Raw genomic sequence first — 23,424 nt, forward strand, 5'->3', positions numbered from 1 at the left:
GGTTTCTGCATTCCTGTGGCAGGGTTACGTGAGATAATAAAGACAAATGACTAGAACTGGGAGGAAGATCTGATAAAGGTTGTGTTTTTAGTAGGATGGAGTCAAAACCCTCCTCATAACCTTGAAAGCCAACTGTTCCCACTCCAAGGACTCTCCCTGATCTGACAAAGAAGTTGTTGGAGCTGAAGATATCCACAGTGCCGGGGAGAGAAGCTCCGAGTCCATGGTAGGAGCCGAACTCACCTGCACCAAAGCCCCCAGAGACAGGGTCTGATCCAGAGTAATGCAAGCCAGTTCCAAGGATCTGGCCAGGGAGTATCAGCTCCTAGAGGTGTCCTGCTTGGACTGGAGGGAAACACTCAAGGGAGAAACTGGCTCAGAGGAAAATGAGGGTCCTGGGTCTGATACAGGCACAATCTGGAGATCAGAATCTTCCAGCTACGAAACCACAGGATGGATCAGAGGAGGAACAAGTACTGTAGGAGTGGGCTGTGTCTGGTCTGATTCCTTTGGGCTTGGGTCCAGTAAAAGTTTAGCTAGGGCTGGGGTCTTTGGCAACCTCTGCACAACCCTATCCACATCTTCATCAGAAATGCTCCTGGTAGACTGAGTAGACAATGTTGGAGATCTAGACTTTGACAATATAGAAGGGAGCCATGATGTTACTGGTTCCAGGGATGGTGAATGGCTCTAATGTAGAAGACGCTGGAGCCGAGGATTCAGGTGACTCCGTGACAGTCTTGGTTCCAACAGATACTGTCTGCTCCAATGGTTCTGATGCAGCAGACAGTCTAGGAGTTTTTTTGACTTGACTCTGAAGTGGATTTTGGATCTTAAGATGACTGTTTCAAATTGCCTCTGAGAAGGGAGTTTTTAGTAAACCCTTCAATATCAATTTGTTCTTGCGCTCCATAAGTGCTCATTGATTAAAGCCATTACAAATGGCACATGTTTCTTGAAGGTAAAGAGGCCCAGAGCAATGCACATATAAAGTGTGTGAATCACTAAGGGGCATCTTTTTTCCACATTTCTCACATTTTTTGATTCCCAGAGGTTTTCCTTCCTGTTTTTGAGATTTAGCGAGGGAAGAACAGCAACAAGAAAAAAATATACAATAACAGAAAATACAATAATTAAATCACTCACACACCTCAAACACTCCAGTGGGACGATAAGGAGAAAGCGAAAAAAGGGAAATAAAGTCCTCTAACCTAAGTGGACTAGTTATACACCTTCTAACTAAAATGGGTGATAGCAGGGGTAGGGAGCACTCACACTATATATTTTAATTAGGTAAAATGTTTATTTTACATTTGTTTACCGGGGAGGTCTGACTGGACAGAGCTGTCAGTTTTCAGCGGAGGCCCGGAGAGAAAATCTCCAGAACAATTGTTAACATACTATAAGATATTTACATGAGCATTGTGGTTTAGACATACAGTTATAAAATATAGCAGATAATAACATATGATTGCATAAGATATTTACATAAGCATAGTGGTTTAGACATACAATTAAAAGTATAGTAGGTAGTAACATATGATTGTTGTTCATTTGATATGTTAAGTAGAGATAATCTTGAAGATGTAGAGATGATAAGACAAGAAAGGAAAAACTAAAAAATAGTAGCCAGATAATCTTGAAGATGTAATGAAGATAAGAGAAGAAAGGAAAAAACTAAAAATACTAGCCAATTTTTCAAAGGACATGAAGGTAAATACTTCCAACCACTGCTGAAGGTATCGAAGACAAGTAAAAGTCAATAATTAGGAGAAAAAACTTCAATGCACCACCACAGCAATCCAAACTCCTCAAAATTCAAATGAACGATTCAATTTCAAGTAAACAATTTAATAAAACAGGACAAAACATAAACTAAAAAGTAGTAAAATAAAATCTGATAAATGCTTTCGGCTATTCAGCCTTCTTCAGATCGAAGATATGGTTGATTGGTTTAAGTTCATTACATTTTCTTCAACTAAGTTAAGTTTGCAGTACTGTGTAATATAGGTAATACAGAATGGATAATTAGATACATACATATTACTGAAACTACCACCAAGACAAACTATAGTGACATCTAAGAATATGGTAAACACCTTTTTCAATATTCAACCCAGCACATGTTCATGTATTCCTAAAATGGAGATTATACACACACATATGTGTGTGTGTGTATATATATATATATATATATATATATATATATATATATATATATTATAGATAGATACACATACATGTGTGTACACATGTAACACATGCATTATATATATAAAAATATACACAGTTCATAGTTTATGTTGTTACTAGGTATGCAGTCCAGGAAACCATTAACAAATTTACTTACTATCTCAGTTACTGGCTGTGTTTTGATTGCTGGTGTTGTTACAGTTCTGCTTCTTACTGATTACTACAGTGTTCTGATATTTAAAGCTCTACAGTACCACAGTAGAGAGTACAAGGTTACCTTTCTGATATAACTTTATTACTTGGCTGACTGCTAAACTGTTACTGCATTTGAAACTAGTCATTTACATTATCTGTAGCTGTTATAGTTACTGCATCTGGATCCATTGAGTTAGATTACCCAATGTTCATTGTTTTTACTGGATAGACAAAAGCCACAGTAGACTATTGTGTAAAGCTATGTGGTTAAATCTGCCATTGGTATTGATTATTTATTGATCCTGCACAGTCTGTCACTTTTACCTTTCTTTTTTTCTTTTTGCATGTTTGGCTACCACAGTACTCAGAGCTCATTTTATTATCCTTTAGCCATCATCTAGTTTATCACCCTTTTTAGCCCAGTCAGTCATTCCCTTCTGTCTTATACAAAAATAAGTTATTAACCTATCCTATACCCCTTCACCTGAACTGACCAGTATGGAATGTTAGTCAGCTACTTCCCCTTCAGTGTCCAGCCTGTTAGCACTAGGTATTTTGAGGTAGTGCAAGTAATTGCATCATGCCTATCAAAAACTTGTTATTGCTACCTCACAATGATTCAGCACGCAAGAGGTGTTAAGTACTTACTTAACTTGGAGGCTACCTTCCCACCTCAGATTACACTCAGTAAGCACAGCATATATACACATGCAACACAGAGCACTTCTACTAAACCAACTTATGCTGCATCATAACATTGCCTAAGCCTCCCAGGCTAAACACCAAGGAATCGCAGACATTACTCCACACAGCAACACACCGATCTTCACCTTTCACACCCACACCTAAAACACATACCTCTAAGAGTCACAAGGGTGCAGACTCCAAGTCCTTATGGTACACTGAGACTGCATCAAAGCATGGTAATGTTTTAGTAATAGTTGACCCTATTGTAAAGCATAAGGACACCACCCTCACTAGACTGGATAAAATAGGGTGACAATTAGCTGTCTTTCTGGAGCCAGGATCCATGATGTAACAAGGGGTCTTTCAGCCCTCCATCTTGACAAATGTGATTAAGACCTGACAGTGGTCCATGTGGGGGTGAATGACCTTAGACACTCTATCCAGACCAGAGAGACATGAATAAGGATGTGATTGAACTTGCTATGCATGTGTCTAAGGCAGAAAAACACTTGTCTTGAGTGGTATTTTGCTATCAGCTACAATAATGCCAAGATTCAAATACAAGAAAATTGGATATGTAGTTGGTGTTATTCTCGGGGGAGTCAGTATGTGTCAGCTTGGAATGCAATGGCTGACCAGCCTTCTGGCTTTGCCAGGGAATGTCTCCACCTCTCTTACCAAAGCTTTCACATTCTAGCTAAAGCCTTTGCTGCCCTCATTGTGCCTTTTTAGGCAGAGTCCATCTGATGGGCATTCCAGCCTAGTAAATTCTACTTTAGAACATACTAATGTTTGCTCTACTCAGTGCCAGGAGTCTTAACAAAAAAATTCCAGAGCTTCAGACTTCCTCATAACTTGAATGCATTTGTAAATGTGTAGTTATACAGACATAGGTTCAGAGCAATGAAAACACTCCCACCCTTCCTGGTATGATGCCTATCACATCTTTAGACTACTGGCAGTTGTGGCACAGTATAAGTATTTGTGAAAGATATCATCACCTTAACACAAATTCCTTGGGACACCACATCTGAACTTTTAGAAGTTCACATCACCATGAACAAGACTAATTACCACTTCATAGCTAGCTACAGAACACCCTCTGTGTCCCCTTATGAGCATGATAGCTATCTCAATGGGCTAGCCCCATCAAATTCATGAACTGTCTACTGGGGGACTTCAACTACCCATCAATAAACTGTCTGACCTGCACTGCCAATGGTTGGCATGCCCACTGCTTCCTTGACATTATAAATGCTGGATCTCTTTTACAAATACTTAACCATACTACTAGGGGCTCCAATATCCTTCATCTATTCCTCCCAAATATGACCACGTCTTAAGTATCTCCATATATATCATCATGCCTTGTTAAATCAGATCATAATTTTAAAACTGGTGGTACTTCCCTTGTAAATATCTCAGTGTTTAGCGACTTCTCAAAAGCAAGCCTTCTTTGCTTACTTGACAATATAAGTAAATTCTGTTGCAATCTGTCTCTGAAGGAACCTATTGCTAAAGCTGCTACCTTTCCCTATGAATTCAACTCCCATTTAAATAGTTGCACTGATAAGTCAGTTCCCTATCCCCAAATATAATAAGAAATTTAAAAACAAACTGCAGTGAAGAAATACTCATATAAATAAATTATATAACAAGGGAAAAAGTGCTTAATGCTTATAAGAAGGTTTCATTCTACCTACCTTAACAGCATGCTTAAATGAACCAACAGCTTAAGAGAACCATTAGAAAGCACAAAGTTGAGTATAAACTTAAAATAGCCATTAAAACCAAAATTAACTGCAAATACTTCTTTAATTGTGTTGGTAAGATAAGAACTAACACCCAGCAAAGTTCAGAGCTAGTCCAAAATGATACTACACTCTATCACCCAATGGAAATAGCTAATATCATACCTAATAAATTTAGTGCATATTTTGCTCCAGCCGCAGTTACAGCTTTTCCACAGATTCCACAATCTCTGCCACCCCCTGTAATTAGTGTGGGAGTTCTATCATCACTCTCTGCCACCCCCTATAATTAGTGTGGGACAAGTTCTATCATCACAGTCAAAAATGAAGAATACTTCATCCATGGGCCCTGACAACATACCAGTTTGCCTGATTATTAGTGCCAAGTATGATAGCCTTTCTGAAACCCTAGTTAACCTCTTTAATCTAAGCCTCTCCACTGGTTACATTCCCGAAGCCTGGAAAACAGCCATTGTAATGTCATTACATAAGGGTGGCCCAACCACGGACCCTGGTAACAAATGACCCATTAGTCCAACTAGTCTCATATATAAAGCTATGAATCACATTATCTCAGACTTCATTAATCTGGACATTGAAAATCTGTTAACCCTGAACCCTCAGCAATTTGGCTTTGTTAAAGGAAGGCCCTGCCTCTTTGATCCCATTAATTTCTTTGAAAATGTATTTATTTATTTACATTTGTTTACCGGGAAATTCCGACTGGACGCAGGTCCTTTTTCAGCGGATGTCCAGGGAGAAAAGCTCCACATCATGTACATGATAAATAGAGATACAAAGTTGCAGCAATAGTAAACAACATTACAGGTTGTTGGCTTTAATACAATAACAAGATATTGATTATCAACAGTATATACAGTAAATGTTGCAAGTTAAGATATTTCTTGTCGTTTATAATATTAGTAACAAAGTTGTCAGACAAGATTTTAAAGTATGTAAAGACAACTAGCTAATTCTGACTGTGGTTAGTAGTGGCGGTAGTATAGTTGGGTTAAGAGTCTAGTTGGGGGGGGGGGAGGTAAAAGTAATTGAAGCACTGGATAGTGGTTATGCAGTGCATACAGCACATGTACACCTGTGCAAGACCTTTGACACTATTCCCTATGCAGGCATTATTGATATGATAGACTTGTAAAACAGAACTCATATGGTAGAGTTGCAGGTGTCACTTCTGAAAGCAAAAATGTTACCAGTGGTGTACCACAGAGCTCAGTTTTCGGATCTCTCCTATTTGGCATACATTTCTCAGAGTCAGCAGTCCTGGTCTATTGTTAACTAAATTTGCAACTGTAAATTGGATGCTATTATTTGATCTTTAACTGACTCGCGACTCTCCAAAATGGGACAGACCATGTTAACAAATGCTATAAGAATAAATCTCAAAAAGTACTCGGATAGCTGTTTCCACGGCAAACCACAATGTTTATTCACTTAGACACAGCACCAGCAACTGGTGGTGCTGTATCTATGTGAATAAACATTGTGGTTTGCAGTGGAAACAGCTATCAGAGGGCTTTTTGAGTTTTATTGGTTACTGTTTGGTCACTTTTCCTCCTTTGTACTGGTTTAAGTGCTATAAGAACAATGTACAGAAATTAAATGTGAAAAATGCAACATAGTTTATTTTGGTAAACAAAACAGTTTCACTTACCATATAGGAAAGCGCTCCTTCAATCAGGCACTGTTATAAAGTATAGTCGTTGTTGATAATTATTTACCATTTGTCCATCACATCTCCCCACTAGCTCGGAAAGCCTTTTATATGGCCCATCTAATTTTAAAGGCATCACCACTAGATGCAAAGAAGTCTGAATTCCCTTTTACTCATATCTTATTAGACCAATTATCGAATATCATGCACCTTTTGGCATGTATTTGGCTAAACATATACAACTTGAGAGACCTCAGAGATTCATAACTAAAAATATCAGTAGCCTCAAAAATGTTACTTCTCAGGAGAGACTGGTAGCCCCTTCTCTGTCTCTTAAAGACTCCTCAGTAGAGATCTATATCTAAAACCAAGAACCAGAAGGTCCACCAGTGAACACACCACTGCACTTTATTAAAATTCAGTAAAAATTCAATAAAAGTGCAAGTAGTTAAGCGCTTTCATCCCAATAGAGATTTCATCAGAACTCATATATATATATATATATATATATATATATATATATATATAAGTGTGTGTGGTCTCAGAAACTTAGGTAGTTAGCTAACAGGTTGCTTAAAATATTTTCAATGCACACCCAAGTCCTTTCTGTAATGACTGCCAAATAATACAAAAAATAAATGCCATTTTATAAAAGCTTTAACATGTGCTGGGTTGTCTGTCAAAAATATATTTATCAAATAATTGAGAACTACACCAAAGCGCTCTGGAATCATGAGACGAGCATACTGACAACCTAAAAAAAAAAAAATCACAAGGAAATAAAACACCAAATACTGAAACTCTTTGATGCTCCCAACACAGGAACAAGTGCTAACATGGTTCCTATAGGAGGAAGTCCGTGAGTTTGATATTGTGTGTGTTCGTTATTCTCACATTTGGTGAGTTCATCTTATGATCCTGGACATCAAGGTTGTGGTCCTTAACAATATGAAAATAAACCATAAATATATCTGGTAAGGCACTAGTCTGCAATAAGATACTATCATAACAGCTTTCAAAGGTGCATCTTTTAGTACATACATTTGAAACTATTTATGATCAGACATCACACTGCAGTACACATGACAGCCTCCAGAGACTAACACTGGGAGTGAACTTACAGCTTTAAAAGCTGTAACACCATTGTCACTGCACACAGTTAACAAAAACAGGGCAGCATGAAATATATTTAAGCTGTTGGCTGCCTGTATGACAACTTTAAGTATGTTAAGCTTTCAGGGCTGTAAAATATTTCAGGCTCCTATACTTTTTTGTGTAAGTAGTAGTACATTGGGGCAGCTAAACTTCCATGTAGTACAATGAATTATGACCAGTCTCTATAGTCATAATTCACTTGTTATGCATTCTCAACAGGGTTGCCAAGCGTTGATTCACTTTGTTCTCGAGGTGAATTCCTTTTGTTTTGTTTTTTTATCCTCCAAAACTCCTACCAGATGGCTCCCCCACCTGCACCCAACTGGCCCATTCTTTCTGTGAGGCTGTAGCCAATCATGTTTGAGCTAGACAAAAGCTCATTCATTTGTTTCTGCCCCACGTAGCCTAATCATCTCATTCATTCCCCAAAGGTGATAGCTGTATTGTAGGGAACCATGAAACAGTATTAGGATATTCTTTTACACCATGTCCTCCCTTAAATCAGCTGGCCTCCTCATTCATTTGGAGCTTTCCTTTCCATCTCAGTGGCTCGCAGTGCTCTATTACAATCTGAATTAATGGGAAATGTGCCACCACTTGACTTTCCTGGCTGGCACACTTGCACAATGGCAGCATGTGCTTGAGGGACCCAAATTCCACTGGTGCAACACCTAGTGCTCTTTCTCGCTTTCATCCAACCAGCAAGCCACATTCAACTGCCCCCCTCAATGATGGGCAAATTGACAGTAGTTGCTTACTTCCATCTTCCCCTGCCTGTCTTCTCCAGCACCTGAACTATGGATCAGACTCAGATCATCTGGGTCATAGTCAGGGTTTTATCCCTCTGTGGCATAAAGTGGAATTTCGTGGCATCCATGTCTTGAACACATAAGCTGGTTATGAGCTGAGATATGATCATAGTCCTTTATATAAAATACATAAATATGTATGTAGTTATGTATGAGGCAATTTATTAAAATACACTTAGACTGAATGCTTGCAGAATATTTTACTTTAATAGTAAAAGTAATGTCTTTCAGCTTTTCCCAGTTAGAGGTCGCTGCAGCGGAACTCTGGTCTGCTAATGATTGGCAATGGATTTTTACGGTGCTGAGTTGCCAGCCCGATGCCCAACCTTCAAAGAAGGCACACCCATTCACGCATGCACCTACCTGCATGTCTTTAATGTCACTCGACCATGGGGAGGACATGCAGTCTCCACACAAAAGGCGCTCCAGCCAAGAATCGAACGGGAGAACCTCTTGCTCTGAGGTGACAACGCTAATGGCTGCACCACCGTGGCACAAAATTCTCAACTGTTGACTGTATGAAATTCTTTGAGTTCAAATGGTAGTGTGATATAATGTTAGGGAATTATGTGCACCTGGATATGTTAGAGTAGCTTATGTTAGTCAGATGCAATGGATGCATTTATGTACTCAAATGTGATAGCCTGTTAGGAGCCTTTAAGAAGACTGTCCTAAGATTGGAACTTTCACATTAACAGTTCTAAAGCATGCAAGATGGTATATTAGCAGACAACTCTATCACTACACTTTGTGCTTAACATGTATGTGGTGCATGCAGCACCAAAATTACGCTCTATCATCGGCAAAAAGATAAACTAGTTGACATCTTCCCTAGTCGAACAACATCCCCATAAGTTCTGTTACACTTGGGTCTCATGACAGGGAGTAACAGTGGACAGTTTTGGCTGGAAAGAACAGATGCAGAAAGTAAAACAGTTTTACTTCTGCCTGCCTCTCAACTTTCCCTGATTTTGTCTCATATTTTTACTCTGTCTCTTGTACTTTGTTTCACAGAGGATTACAGTCAATCAATAAAACCAGACAATAGCGTTTCATACTTCTTATTCTTCAGGCTGAAAGAAGAACAAGAACTTCTTATTCTTCAGAAAATGCATATTGATGTAAAACCTGTTGTTCAATTAATTTTTTTGAGTGAATAAAAGCAATACTGAAAAACTGTCCCTGATTTTGATCCTTTGTGTCTCCAGTATTTTTGCATCTTTACAGAATTCTTAAGCAAAGAACCTGAGAGGCATGCCGCTGTCTGTTTGACAGTGCTAAGTACTTTACTGGCTTTCAAAGCTGGGAAAACACTTCACACTTTGACGCATTTTTTTTCTGCAACTGGTAGTACATGGAGCACATAAAGCTCCATGTGCTACAAATAATTATGATCAGATCAATTAGAACCTTTTATTACATGTTTTTGACACAGATGCCTAGAGTCACCTCTTGAACTATGCCCTTGAGGTGAGTATCTTGGCATCCATTTCTCAAACACACTATAAGTAACTTATAATAAGAAATCCATTCATATCCCTGTTTGCATGAAGCTGATCAAAAATATCAATGCTTGTAAAAAATATTAAAAGGTCTACAATGGTATGGATTCTGAAATATGCAGGCAAGGTATACATCTTAGAACAATAAAAGCAAGAATAAAGATCTTCGAGGTGGATATTGCAAGGGTATAGAGGATCTCTTGTGGCTTCATAGTCTGGCAGGCCTGGCATTCTTCAATATTTCAAAACTACAAAACAGCATACCTTTCAACTGTACAGATTTTCACAGAATGAACAGATTTTTTGCCTCAAATTTTTGGTCCATTTTTAATAAAATTATGGTTTTCTGACAAATCATTAAAGACTGAAGTTAGAAAATAATGACAGACATTTCAGTTTCAGACTTCATACCCTTCAGAAAATTCATGCTAATGTAAAACCCGTTATTCTCTCAACTTTCTAAGGTTGTAAGAGCAATATTTAAAAATTGTATCTAGTTTTGTCCCATTGTCCCCCATTATTCATGGCTTTGTCCAGATTTTTTGCTCTAAGAGGTTAAGAGGTATACAAAACAGTAATTTTCACTAACTGTCTAATCCCACTGTTTTATTATGACATTGTAAATATACTTTCCCACACACACACTGGATGCCAAAAAGTGGACTATGAAGTCTTTAACAAAAAGTCTACTTCAGGTACAGTTTTGCCACAAACTAGTTCACGTACATGGAAATGAGACCACAGAACCAACACACCTGCCAGCATGTATGTAGTCATGTACAGAAGAATAAACATGGTTATCTGTCTGTACATGTGTGTATTTTAGGAGATATGGACTGTGCATTTATTTACTTCAGAAATGCACTGGGGCAGCTTGAACATGCCTTGTGGCTATGTAATATTATCTAGCTGGTCCATCCTTTGATAAGGTTGTGTATACACCACTGGATCCTTACAGCTTTTTATGTGTTCAGTGTTCTTGACAATGTTTTTATGCTCCTACAATGATGGGGTTTCACTGATCTGATGACTATGTAATGCCAGTGTTACCCCAGACAGAGCAAACTGATGCCCTTAAATGGCAAATAAAGGGCAGTGCAGTTGAAGATCACTCATTCTTGGGCTACAGTGATGGAGGAAGCTGTGTATTCTACTTACATACTGCTTACCAGACTTTGAATGTGCAGTGAAATCATACAGCAATATTAAGGCATTCTCCTACACCATGGTCAGCCAGATATCTGCTGGCATTTGGTCATAATGTAAACTGCATATTCCTGTAATGCCTCTTTGACTCCACTATCCACACTATGAGATTGAACAACTGACAATTACTTGACTGTTCATGCATATATCACTTCTGGGCTACTATTGTGTGCAGGCCATTTATTGAAACTGGAATGCTAGTGAAGCATTCATCTGTAAAATGTATGTAACAACTGGGCACCAACAATGTTCTGTTCAGTTCTACTACAAGACTGTTTGGTTTCTTCTGAGTTGTCAGCATATTGCAATTTCATTTTAATTTTTATCCTCTTACCCCCCCCCCCCCCCGACATACCTCTGGTAACTGGACACACCCATTGCTCACTATCTACCTTATTCCATTTAAAGAGGCAAAGACTGGGAGGTATTGTTTTAATCGCCATCCTACACCAGTGTTTTAATGTTATTTCCTCATCACTGAGTTTCTCTCCTGGGCTGGAGATGCTAGGAAGAACTTAGCAGCAGCTTTCACAATGCACTTAATAAGACAGTATGGTGGTGAACATCACCCCCACATCAGTAAAGGTCAGCAGGCCTGCAGTAACATTTTCATTTCAATGAGGCTGCCCATCCAGCACCCTGGTTGGTAAAAGAACTTGGCTCCCTGGTGGTATGGGCAAACACTTGCCACAGACCAATGACTGGCACTGAGTCTAGGAATACATACATTATAAGCCAGACAATGCAAATAGAACAATTAAAATTTCTAGTTGTGAAAAGAATTTTAATAAATGCTGTGCACATTGTTTAACTGTTCTGAGTAATTTAAAATGTTAAAAATTTTAATAATTAAAGAAGAGTAATTCATTCAACTGTTTTGCCTTTTATTTGGAAGAATTTTATACTTGAAGTTGTCATTCAAATGGAGACATTGTTTACTTTGCATAGTAATAGCCCAGCTTGTGATGAATCTTCATTTCAGTTTAATCATGTCTGCCTGATTAGCAGACTAGACAGAGATAACAGCTAGAGCTATGACAAAGTTTACTGGCATCCTTTTTCAACTGTAACCCAATTTGTAGGACAGAAACCTACTTCAGGTTATGTTTTAGCCTGTAGTACACACAGCACTAAGTTCTATAACCAAGAATGCCAACCCCTTAAATTTCTGAAGGAATGAGCTCATGGAGATGAAAAATCAGTATCATTACTATAGTTCATTCTTTGGGAATGAAGAGTATATGGACAGATTTCTGTACACCCTTTTCATAAAATGCATCCCAAAATATTGTTACAACTCATACAGAGACATACACATACACACACACACACACACACACACACACACACACACACGCACGCACACACACACGCACACACACACGCACACACACACACACACACACACACACGCACACACACGCACACATACACAGAGTTAATATTTCTAATGAAGTGATGGGGTGCGGGTGGCCAGTATACACATCTGTATAAACATGTGGACTAGGTGTTTCACTGAAATGAAGAAATACTGATGCTACTCGAACTGCTTCCCTCCAAAATCATGTATTAAGCCTTCAGTAAGGAGTCACAAGAGCAGGATAGCCTGTACTTTTGCTGAAAGTTTGGAACCTAGGCATTTTCAAACTGCTTTAAAGTCTGATTAAGGAAAGCTACACTGTGATGGTAGCAATTCATTTCCAGACACATCTAGGAAGAAAAAGAAGACATAAAGGGTCATATAGTGAAAAGCGCGATTAAAGAAAGAACTATAAACTCATAGCATGACAAATCGGTAGAGGGTGCGAAGCAAAAGACAAGTCCATCCCAGAATCAGATGGAACGGTAGGTATAAACAAAAAAAAAGCGAATTTCAAATCAACACTGGAACCACCTGAAGCAATAACGGTAATGTAAAAACAATTTGCTGTCAGCTTTTCGACATACTTCTTTGACTTTCCGGTTGTACTTTTCACGCAGCGACATGACCTCCTTCTGCAGGGTCAGCAGCTCTTCCTCCTTTGCAGCAGCTGTAAGCAGACTTTCTTGGTTCTTCCTCTGGGACTGGGTGAAATGATTACTCATTTCTGTGAGCCTACCCTCATAGATCCGAACCTGGAAACAAATGCAGAAATTCACACTAAAATAACAGTGTAGCTATTTAAAAGCACCCAAGAACATGATCCCAACCCATAGGCTTCATGCTGCCCCACCTACACAGATCTTTACATGTAATGCAGTAACTGCTGATCGGTATGATTAATTGGGTTAGTGGTAATTACAACACTGATTCAAAGGATGTATGACTTATTTACAGTTTAATAAATCTCAGTCAGCCATTCAATCAATTAATCAATCCTTTCATCATAATAGCAGTTTGTAAAGGAACAATTTCTGTATGACTTTCTCCGTATCTTCCCTGTTTTGTTAATTGACATTCTCACATTTTTAGAGAGGCTCTACATTTATATTGTTCATTCATTTTCTGGATGAGCTGTGTATTCTTTGGCACTCAGCATTATTTATACACCAGGTGACAGAGGAAAACAAAATATTCTGGAATATCTTCTGGAATATATCTGAAATGTCTGAGCTAAAGGGGGTGTTTAATTCTGTGACTACATTTATAAAAGAAACAGGTATGGGGGACAAGCACATTTTTTACGTTAGAAAAAACAGTGATTTAACCTCTATATATCTGAAAGGTTGACATAAGTATTGATAAAATAAAGACAGCAGATTAACAATTACATCAACAAGCTTGTCTGAGATCTGCATTGGAAACTCAATCTTCACAGTTTATGTGATTTTCTTTCCAAGTAGATTACAAAAGAACTAAAATGGGGTCTTGAGGGGAACAACAGCTTACTTGCCATGACACTGTTTTCTCATTTCTACACATTCTTCTGCTATTACAAACTTGCAGATTTCTTCCATTATAGGCATTTTTGTTTGCATTCATATTTTCATACCCCAAGCAGACTACAAAGAATTTTTCCTCAGGTAGATTGCAAATGTTGAAGGTGTGACGGGGAAGAAAAAGGTAATTGCCAATATATTTTTTTAGAAGTATTAGTTGGCAGACTTTAAACATTCCCTATTTACTACTCTGTAAGAAACACTGGGTGAGCAAATTAGTGTAACTAAGGAAATTATTTTTTGGGCTGTGATACAGAATTGGAATTGCCTAGACATAGTAAGGCATTGTCAATTCTGGTGGCTGCCAAAAAAGCAATTAATGGAAAATGGAAATCAAAGTGTAAACCGATTGCACTGGAAGTAGTGAATATAGTAACACAGATAAAATAACTGGAAGTGGGATCTTTAGAAAAGGGTAGGAATGAATTACATAGAAAAATGGGACTTGTGGGAATAATACATGCAAAATAATGTTTTGGAAGAGGAATGAGGTTTAAGGGAAGGCAGGAATTGACTGAGGTATGTAATGTTTGATTGACAATGACTGTATAGAAGATTATATACGATGTATAATGTTTGCAACTGAAAATATGTCAATATGTTTTTTCATTTATATAAATGTGTGATCACCTATGTCATAAGTGATAATTCAATAAAGATGTTTCTTGTTTAAAAACTCGTACCAGTGTACTGGATAACTCTGTAACTGAACTGACCTGTGGTGAGTTTCCTCTTTACTCCAAAAAATCTGATTGCTGAAATGGACCAGTGTTTGAAGCTTCACATCTTTCCACTCTCACTCACTTAAAATCATTTACATAGTCCTTTCTTCCTACTCCATGAAAAAGATGATCTGGACAGCAGTGCAGTTTTTGGAACAAATGACATGCATATGTTCCCTCACTGTCCCATCTTGCATTGTTTCAACTCACTGTCATTGTATCTCACATTCATATGTTATCATTTCACTTGAAACAGAACAAAGTAATCACAGATGTAGGTTAGACAAGAATGTGGACAAATGCTCAGCTTGTTTCTGTGGCTAAAGTTTCAGCAGAAAACCATGGTAGTAGCCAATACATATTCAATACCTTTCCAGTATCAGCACTCAGAAGCAAACTCACCTTGTTTAGTTCCTATAGAACTGAGAGTCATCAAGGTCATAGCTCATTTTACCTTCTTTCTTTCTTAGTAGGGCAGGCTTTCTGTAATTCTTTCATGAGACTTTGGGGACTCACAGGGAGGAATTACTGTCATAGCCTCTAACTAACACCACTGTATTGGAAATTCTCTTTGTGCAAGGTATCCGGTCTGTTGAGCATAAATAACCTTTTCATCTGCTCACTTGACATGACATACTTTGGTGCAAACCAGAGGAGGGAGCACCAACTACCACAGAGATTATTTCACATAAAAATACTGCTGAGGGTACTTGGAGAAATAATCACAAACTAGCAATAATTGTTAAACTAAACACTGATTTTTCAGGATTAGAAGTAAAGCACTATGTAGCAGCTAATTAAACTAAAATGTTACACTGTCTGGATAAGAACTCAGAAACAGTAGTAAGTGTTCTTCCCCAACAATTGTGGTCTCTCTGCTATTGCTCTTCTGAAAGTACTTCAGCCTTCCAGCTGATGTAATACATAAGACATAGTCCGTTACATAACGAGGCAGAACAACTGGGAAATGAAAGCTTACAGGATTTGGAAATGTTCTTGCAAGTCCATAAACCACACCACAGAGTGTTTTGTTTTACATGTAAAATGGGCAATGGATCTGTCTTTCATTTTGCTGCATTTAAATGGTTCCAAAAATGAAACAAAAAAGTGTAGCTTAAGTGAAGTAAGACTACAAAATTGTCTTTCCATTTTACAATAAAATGTGTACTGGTTGGATACAGTCTGTGCTGATAAACTATTCTGCCACCCTGTTAAAAAGTAGCACAAAGATGGGGAGTTGCATGGAATACTGATATTCAAACTGTGTGTGTGTGTGTGTGTGTGTGTGTGTGTGTGTGTGTGTGTGTGTGTGTGTGTGTGTGTGTGTGTGTGTGTGTGTGTGTGTGTGTGTGTGTGTGTGTGTGTGTGCCTCTGCCTGTGTTGGTGTTTCTGCGTGTGGTGTGTATATTGATGGATGAATAAGAAAAACCACCAGAGGGCAGTTCAGAGGTTTGAATTATGGTACCTGAACATAAGTTTGGACTTGTTAGAGCCACAGCATGACTAACAGCTGCTAGGAACCCCTCCAATTTCTCCAGACCTCCTTACTCAGTACTAACATTCTATTTGGGGCTATCTTGACCGGGATGGAAGGAGAACTGGGACTGTGACAGTGAGAGACCGATCACTCTAACCTCCACATCCAATACTATTCACCTCCAAAGAGGCCATCCTAGTGGAGAGAAGTGAGAAGGGGAAATGGATCTGTGACTGTGAGAAGTGAAGAACAGCCAGGCTGACTGCAGCACTACATATACTTATCACAACATGGCTTTTCTGTTAAACCTTAGCCCATTAGATATGTTGGGTCAATATTACACAGTGCTATGTGATGGCAAGTAACCACCACAACCTACATGGTAATGCATCCCTCAAACTCATACCTTCTCAAATGACTAGATATTCATAGAATGTTCAGATTTTTGACTCACATTATTGATCTGTTCCTCATAAAATTTCCGGTTTTATTGCAAATCATTGAGGACTGAAGTCAGTAAAAACATACATTTGAGTTTCAGACTTCATCAGAAAATACACATTAACACAAATTTTGTTATTCCAACAATTTTTTGTGTTTATAAGAGCAATATTTAAAATTTGTCCCTACTTTTAGGTCTTTGTCCCTCCCATTATTTTAGACTTTGTCCAGATTTCTTGTGCTAAGAGGTTGTTATGTTTAAACTGCTTGTCCCCCGCCTACGACTATACTGATATCATACAACAATGTAATCACCACCAGACATGTTGTGTCAAAGCTGCATGCTTCTAGCATGCTCCCCACACTCCCAACATGCTCACCCCCTCGCACACACACAAGGAGAGATGAGTAGACCAAGACCTGACCTTTCTTTCTCCAGTAGCTCCAACTGGTGCTTCAGCAATTAAACAGTAAAAGAATGTGAGGTGGCAGAAGATCCTCATTTACAATGAATAGGAAGACCTCTTCTATTTTAGCATAAAGCACATTTTATCACACATCTTTTTCATTTAGTGAAGCAACTCTACATTCAGGTTCAAAAACAATCCTTTGTTAAAAATCAAACTTCTAATATCCAAGCTATGAGATGCAGTAATTCTAATGCCAGATGCAGAATCCTACCTTGAAGCTGGAAGAGAAGATTCCCCTAAGCATGATGTTAAGAAGTGAGATGCCATCTTTCTGAGGTACTGGACCACAGCTGTTGGGGACAAAACAGAGCTACCAGGATCAACCAAACTTTTTCTTTTACTGATTTCTGATGACCCTAGAATTGGTTTGGTGACAGCAGCATATAAAACAGATAGTTTTGGCAAGGTCCAGACAGAGTGTTGTGGGAATCAATTTGAGACTTGGATGACTTGTGTCTGTAAAAGTGATAAGATCCTCCTGGGTGACGTCTCCAAGGAGATATCTGGTCATAAAAAGCTGAGGTAAAGCTGTCCCAACTTAGATACCTGCTAGAAAATTCTCATTGCCTACCATAGGGGTTACCTGTTTCTGGAGATACAGGGACAATGGCAGTTTGCAGACTTGAATGGCTGAGTAATATTGTACCACCTTGCGTGTTCATATGCCACATGATGGCAGAGAGAGAGAGAAATCTGCAGTAGAAAAACACTAGTATATTCAAATTGAAATGTTATACTGTAGTATTCTATAATGAGAGTGTGCCCCCTTTACAGTAATTTGAGAAGAACTGGGGGTAGACAGAGGCAAAGATATTTAAAGACATGGTCTGTTATGCTCATCCTACCTGATGACATGAGCATGATTCATAAGCACGATTCTTGAAGACAATTTTGTAAGAGGGATGCATGCAAGCCAACTGCAGCATGGGCTTTATAGATGTTTCTGTATCCTTGGTCAAGTGCCAACTGGATGAGGTTGTAAATGATCAAGGACATTTCTCCTATCTGCAACTCAGCTGCCCCTCTCCACAGGGAATCACAGCAAGTGTTGTTTCTTTTTGTGCTCCTGGAGTGAGTCAAAGCTTTTTTTGTCTTTCTTCCATGGTTGTGCAACTATGGAGTTAGAATATTTAATTAAGGAGGTTGTGGGGATTGTTTTTTGTCTTTTTTATCCAGTCAAAGCTTTAACTGTTGTGTTTCATCTGATTTAAGATTCATCCACAGGTTCATAGGTGTGCAGTAGGCTAATGTCCACTAGAGCTTTTTTAAGCCTAGCCATACATCCCAAATCTCTGACAAGTTCTTGTACCCTTGACAGGTGTAAGCAGGGGCTTGAGAGATGAAATATTTACAAGCAGGGGACTGGGAGATGAACAGTTTACAGGCTGCGTGTGTCCATTAGTGACAGGTGCCAAACCAGGGATGAATTTCCTGTTCCACATCCAATTATCCAAATTACACTTGAATTGGGTTATGGAGGTACTCTTCTGCACATGGATGGGAGCCTGTTCCAGGGACAGGGTAGTTTCTGGGATATATACCAGTCTCTCCAGCAGGTCATAATTATATCATAGTCAAGATTTAAGTCTTTAGAATAGGTATTTCTGGTACTGTTTGTATTGCAGATATGCAGGACGTCCATCAGGGTTGAGTTTGACAATAACTTGTATGCCGGGCATAGATCTCCCCTCAACAGCTTGTAGGAGACAGAATACAAGGACAGGACTTTGAAGTGGTCTGCACAGGACATGCTACTTATACCCTCTATTCTTTTAGTAAGGAACCTCTGTGAATTGTTGGATGTGTCTGGTTAGGTACATACCAAAGGGGAAACTATACTCAATAACAGGACTGATGAATGTAGAATACAGTGGAATAATGACCTCCTTGGACCTCAGTGCCATACCTTTGTGTATAAGTTGCATAGTATAGAATGATTTTCTTCCTAATGCAGACACATGATGGTCAAAGGCTAGATTACTGTCAAGTTGTGTTCCCAAGTCCCTGAATACTAGGGTGACTCTTAGGGGTGTGATAATTACCAGGGATGGATGACTTCCCATAGGAAACTACTACGCATGTCTTCCAATTAGTTTTATTCATGGCCTGACACAATTTATTTGCCTACATCAGCCCTTCCTGGAGAACATTAGTGTCAGTGGTTCATTCTATGATTGTTCCTAATTTGCAATTGTCTGTAAATTTGGTAGCCAGAGGTCCCTGACGTTGACATTGACTTCAGAGATGTAAATGTCAAAAAGGAGCGGTCCCAGGACTGACCCCTGTGAGATTCTGCTTGTGACTGTCTTCTTTATATAGGTGGACTCGCCAATTCTGACTTTTTTGGGTCCAGTCTGTGATCCAGCTGGCTATTCATCAGGTGACATAAGGGTTTATACCTGACCTCCTAAGTTTATCAACAATGCCCATGTACAGTATTGTGTCAGGTGCCTTGGCCAGGTCAATGTAAGCAATGTGAACCACTTTGCTCTCATCCTTTGCTTTGGTGGTCTTCTCAAAGAAGTCCTCCAAGTTGAGTAGGCATAACACACCCTTGATGAAACCAGATTGGGTTGTATTCAGTGTCTGGAGATTTGCTATGTCATAATTGAGACTTATGGTTCTGTACTTACCAGGGTCTGTAGATGGCCCACCTTTGTGCAGAGGGATGACAATTCCTGTTCTCCAGTCATGAGGTATGAAGCCTGATTGGAGGCTATGGTTAAATAGCAGTTCCAGACAGCCTGATTGGTAATGTTTCATGCTATATAGAAGACATCCTGAGATATTGTCTGGCCCACTGATGCAGTGTTCTTGGCATTAGAGAGACCTGTTCACTAGTGATAGTAGGGGGAGTCATATCTGATGGTATTTCCTGAGGGGAGGTTGAGGGGGAGAGAGGTGTAAAGTTAAAGATGAATTTGTCTTCCAGTAGATTTGCTATATCTTCTGTCTCAGTATAGGTGGCTCCATTAACAATGAGCTCTGCACACAACTGTATATTGCTTTTGAGATTACAGACATAACTAAAGAAAAGCCTTGATTGAGGTTGTCCTTGGCCTGGGAGGCCAAATTTACCTCAAATTTGGCTTTGGTAGACTTTATTTGTTCTCTGAGTTGTTGGCTCAGTTTGATGAGAGTGCTTTTGACCTGCTGGGTTTACACCTCCTAATTTTTGTCATGGTTTTCTTCTTTCTGTTATACAACCTATTGATGTTGTAATTACACTAGGGTGGCTTGTTTTTTTTTTTGAGTTAGTTCTGTACTTCTTCCTGGTGGGTACAGCTGCCTCAATGCAGCTATTAACATGTTTTTATAGGGTTTTTGTGAACAGTTTCATGTAGGTAGCAATGTTCTTAGGGAGGGTTTATGGGGATTGAAATTTTGCCAGGTTATCACTTAAGGGTACTTTCCGATCATTCCAGGGTTAGCTGGGGTTCCAGGTTTTATTTTTACTTCAAAAGAGACCATTTTGTGGTCTAACCTTACCAGAGAGGACATTACACTAGGGGATGTCCAGTGGTCTCCCATATTAGCGAGGATCAGATCCAGTATGTTTGCGCCCCAGGCTGGTGTATTGAGAAGCTGGTCAAGGGAGTTTGTATTTATGAAATCCATGAACCCCTGTGCCTGCACATCTGGTGTCGTATATGATTTCCAGATAATAATTGGGTAATTAATGTCAACCATGATTATGGTATTGGATAGAATAGTGAGTGTTTAAACATTTGTTATGGGTTTTTTCGGTTTACTATTTTAGAAAAAGCCGACCACCCGGAAAGGGTAGGTGACTGGGAGACATTAGTGGAAAAAAGAGAATATCATTGGCATAGTTTGCTTAATGCCACTATCCTCCAAGTCTTAATGATTATGTATCTATTAAACCCATTTTAAAAACAAAGGCTGACGTCTTGAAGAGAATAAGGTTATACATATATATATTTTTGAGGACTTATCATTCATCAATTATTCATCATTCTCTAATAATTCTCATTATGTCTCCCAAATACATGTTTTTTATGCTTTTCAATGTATGGTGTAAGTGTTAGTAGCAAATTATCTCAGTGAGAAGACTTTGAAGCATCATTTATGGCAGACAAAAATTTTGGTGTTTTATTTATTTTAGGCATTGTTGCTGTTGTTTAAACATTAGTGGAATAGCTTTTATTATTTTTTAACATTATATTACAGGCTATTTTGTATTCTGTTGTTTATGTTTTATAATTTGGAGTTTTATATTATAAATGCATTTTTTGAGTAATGATTCTTTAAGAAGTTTTATTTACCTAACTCGGTGCCTTTTTTCTTATAAAAGGAAGTGAATTAGTGTCAGTAATTTTATGTCTGAAGAAGTTCATTTCTAATTTTGGAATGAAAGCGCTAATATTTTTACATTAAAGGTCTGTTTGCTGACTCCTGTACAGCATTTTTTTTGTTTGTCTTAACTCTGTGGGCAATGCTTGTCACTGCAAACTAGTTGTCCAGTGTGCAGCTAGGTACTGGAGGAATTTCAAGGGTGCTTTTTCAGAACATTCATAAACGGCACTGCAAAACGCTTAAGACAAAGGTAGTAAAGTAGAACCTGATGATTTATGGATGAAGTATTTAGGGAGATATTCTTAAGTTAGGTTAGACAGCAGCTAATCAAACAGTAATTATTGAAAAGAAAGTATTATCTTTGTCAAGAATGATGAACAGTGAGGATTCACCAAATTGGCTACTACTAGGCTACTACTAGTACTGGTCTCACCACAGCATCAAGCTGCTGTGACACAATGCCCCTTTGCTTCTTCTCTTGCCAAAAGCAAAACAGTAGCACCAATTGCAACTTGAGAATCAGGCCACAGGTTCTTTGGTTATCAATAATCTTGTCCCATATTCTGTAGGGGTCTATAGGGTTGTTGCAGCCTTTTTCTGGAAGATGCCTTGAATAGCAATCAGACCAGTCCAGAAGATCTCATACTGTCACACACTGCCCAATCAGCTCTGACAAATGCGACATAGTGGGCACACCTACAAACAATAAAAAGAATACCCAATCAGCTCTGACAAAATGAGATATAGAGGAAGGACCTACAAACAATGAAAATAATATAAAGTATTTAGGGAATTGTGTCTGGAATGATTTGCTGTATTACTTCTGAATACAAAACACCATTTCCATCTTACTATAGAGTGATTCTCAATATTGATGTCACTGTGCAACTATGTTGTAAGGTCCTATTCCATTTTTGGATAGAGCAAATAACCTATATTTGAAACACTGAACAACTACAGAGCAGCACTGACACCGGTCACTGGAGTAACATTTTTCCTATTCTAATGTTTCAGCCTACACTAATGCCAGGAGTATGCATCCAAACATAAATATATAAGCTTGGCCACAAACTGCACAGTGCATTATTTGTATGCTGTGTGTGTTCTCATGTCTTTGTAAAGTTGTATGTCTCTGGGGATTCCTTTACATTTGGGGTAGCTTTACAGTGATATTGGAAGTTGTTGTACACCTTTCTCTCTTCTGGCTGGGGGCAATATTGACTCCTGGTACAGAGCTGCAGCTGTGTTACTGGGTAATAATGGCCTTGGAACTCTACAGGGCAACTTTGAAATACATTAGCAGTGACATTCTTGCACTAATGATCATTCACTTCTATGTATCAAAGGTAGACCCTGTCCACTTTAAAAGAGGTCGGATCCAGTGCTGATATGCTCCATTTTATGAATCTCACTGGGCTTTATAGTGCATTTCCAAGACTATGGAATGTGTATCATATTATGACTCTTTCCATTGTCAGAAAACTTAAATTTATTTGTGTGATATAAACCTGTAGAAATAGCCTTGACATTCTGAGGTGGAATTTTTTCATAAACGAAACAGCAGAACCTAATAAAATGGGAAAACCACGTAGAGACAGTTTGTTTAGATAATGACAGTCCATTTTTCTTACCTTCATAGGACACAAAAAGGTGATTAGATTTCCTGAAGTCTTTAGTTTCATCCAGATAAAATCTAAACTGTATCTGAACATCCAGGCAGTGCAGAATCCTTTCATCTTTGAAAAGAGGATGCAGTACAAATTATTCAAGAGTTAATTTAGAGACTTTAGGCATAAAGTAAGGGTTGGTTCTATAACTCACTATGTCCTTGTGAAGGGTCAAACAAGGCTGCATAGATATCTGGGCTTGTAACTTAGATACACATCAAGCAGAGGTCAATGCTACCAA

General features: G+C 38.6%; 1 protein-coding gene across 1 annotated transcript in view; it reads right to left on the minus strand.

The window, feature by feature from the left end:
* PMFBP1 (polyamine modulated factor 1 binding protein 1) overlaps positions 1–23,424 on the minus strand; it is a 3,624,986-nt gene that overhangs the window by 243,016 nt on the left and 3,358,546 nt on the right. The window contains exon 37 of the mRNA XM_044081904.1: positions 13,118–13,285. Within this exon, the coding sequence (XP_043937839.1) occupies positions 13,118–13,285 (168 nt within the window). The remainder of the gene's footprint in view (positions 1–13,117; positions 13,286–23,424) is intronic.

Source organism: Protopterus annectens, chromosome 8.part1, assembly GCF_019279795.1.
Source record: "Protopterus annectens isolate FY-2018-M chromosome 8.part1, PAN1.0, whole genome shotgun sequence".
NCBI classification, from domain to species: domain Eukaryota; kingdom Metazoa; phylum Chordata; order Ceratodontiformes; family Protopteridae; genus Protopterus; species Protopterus annectens.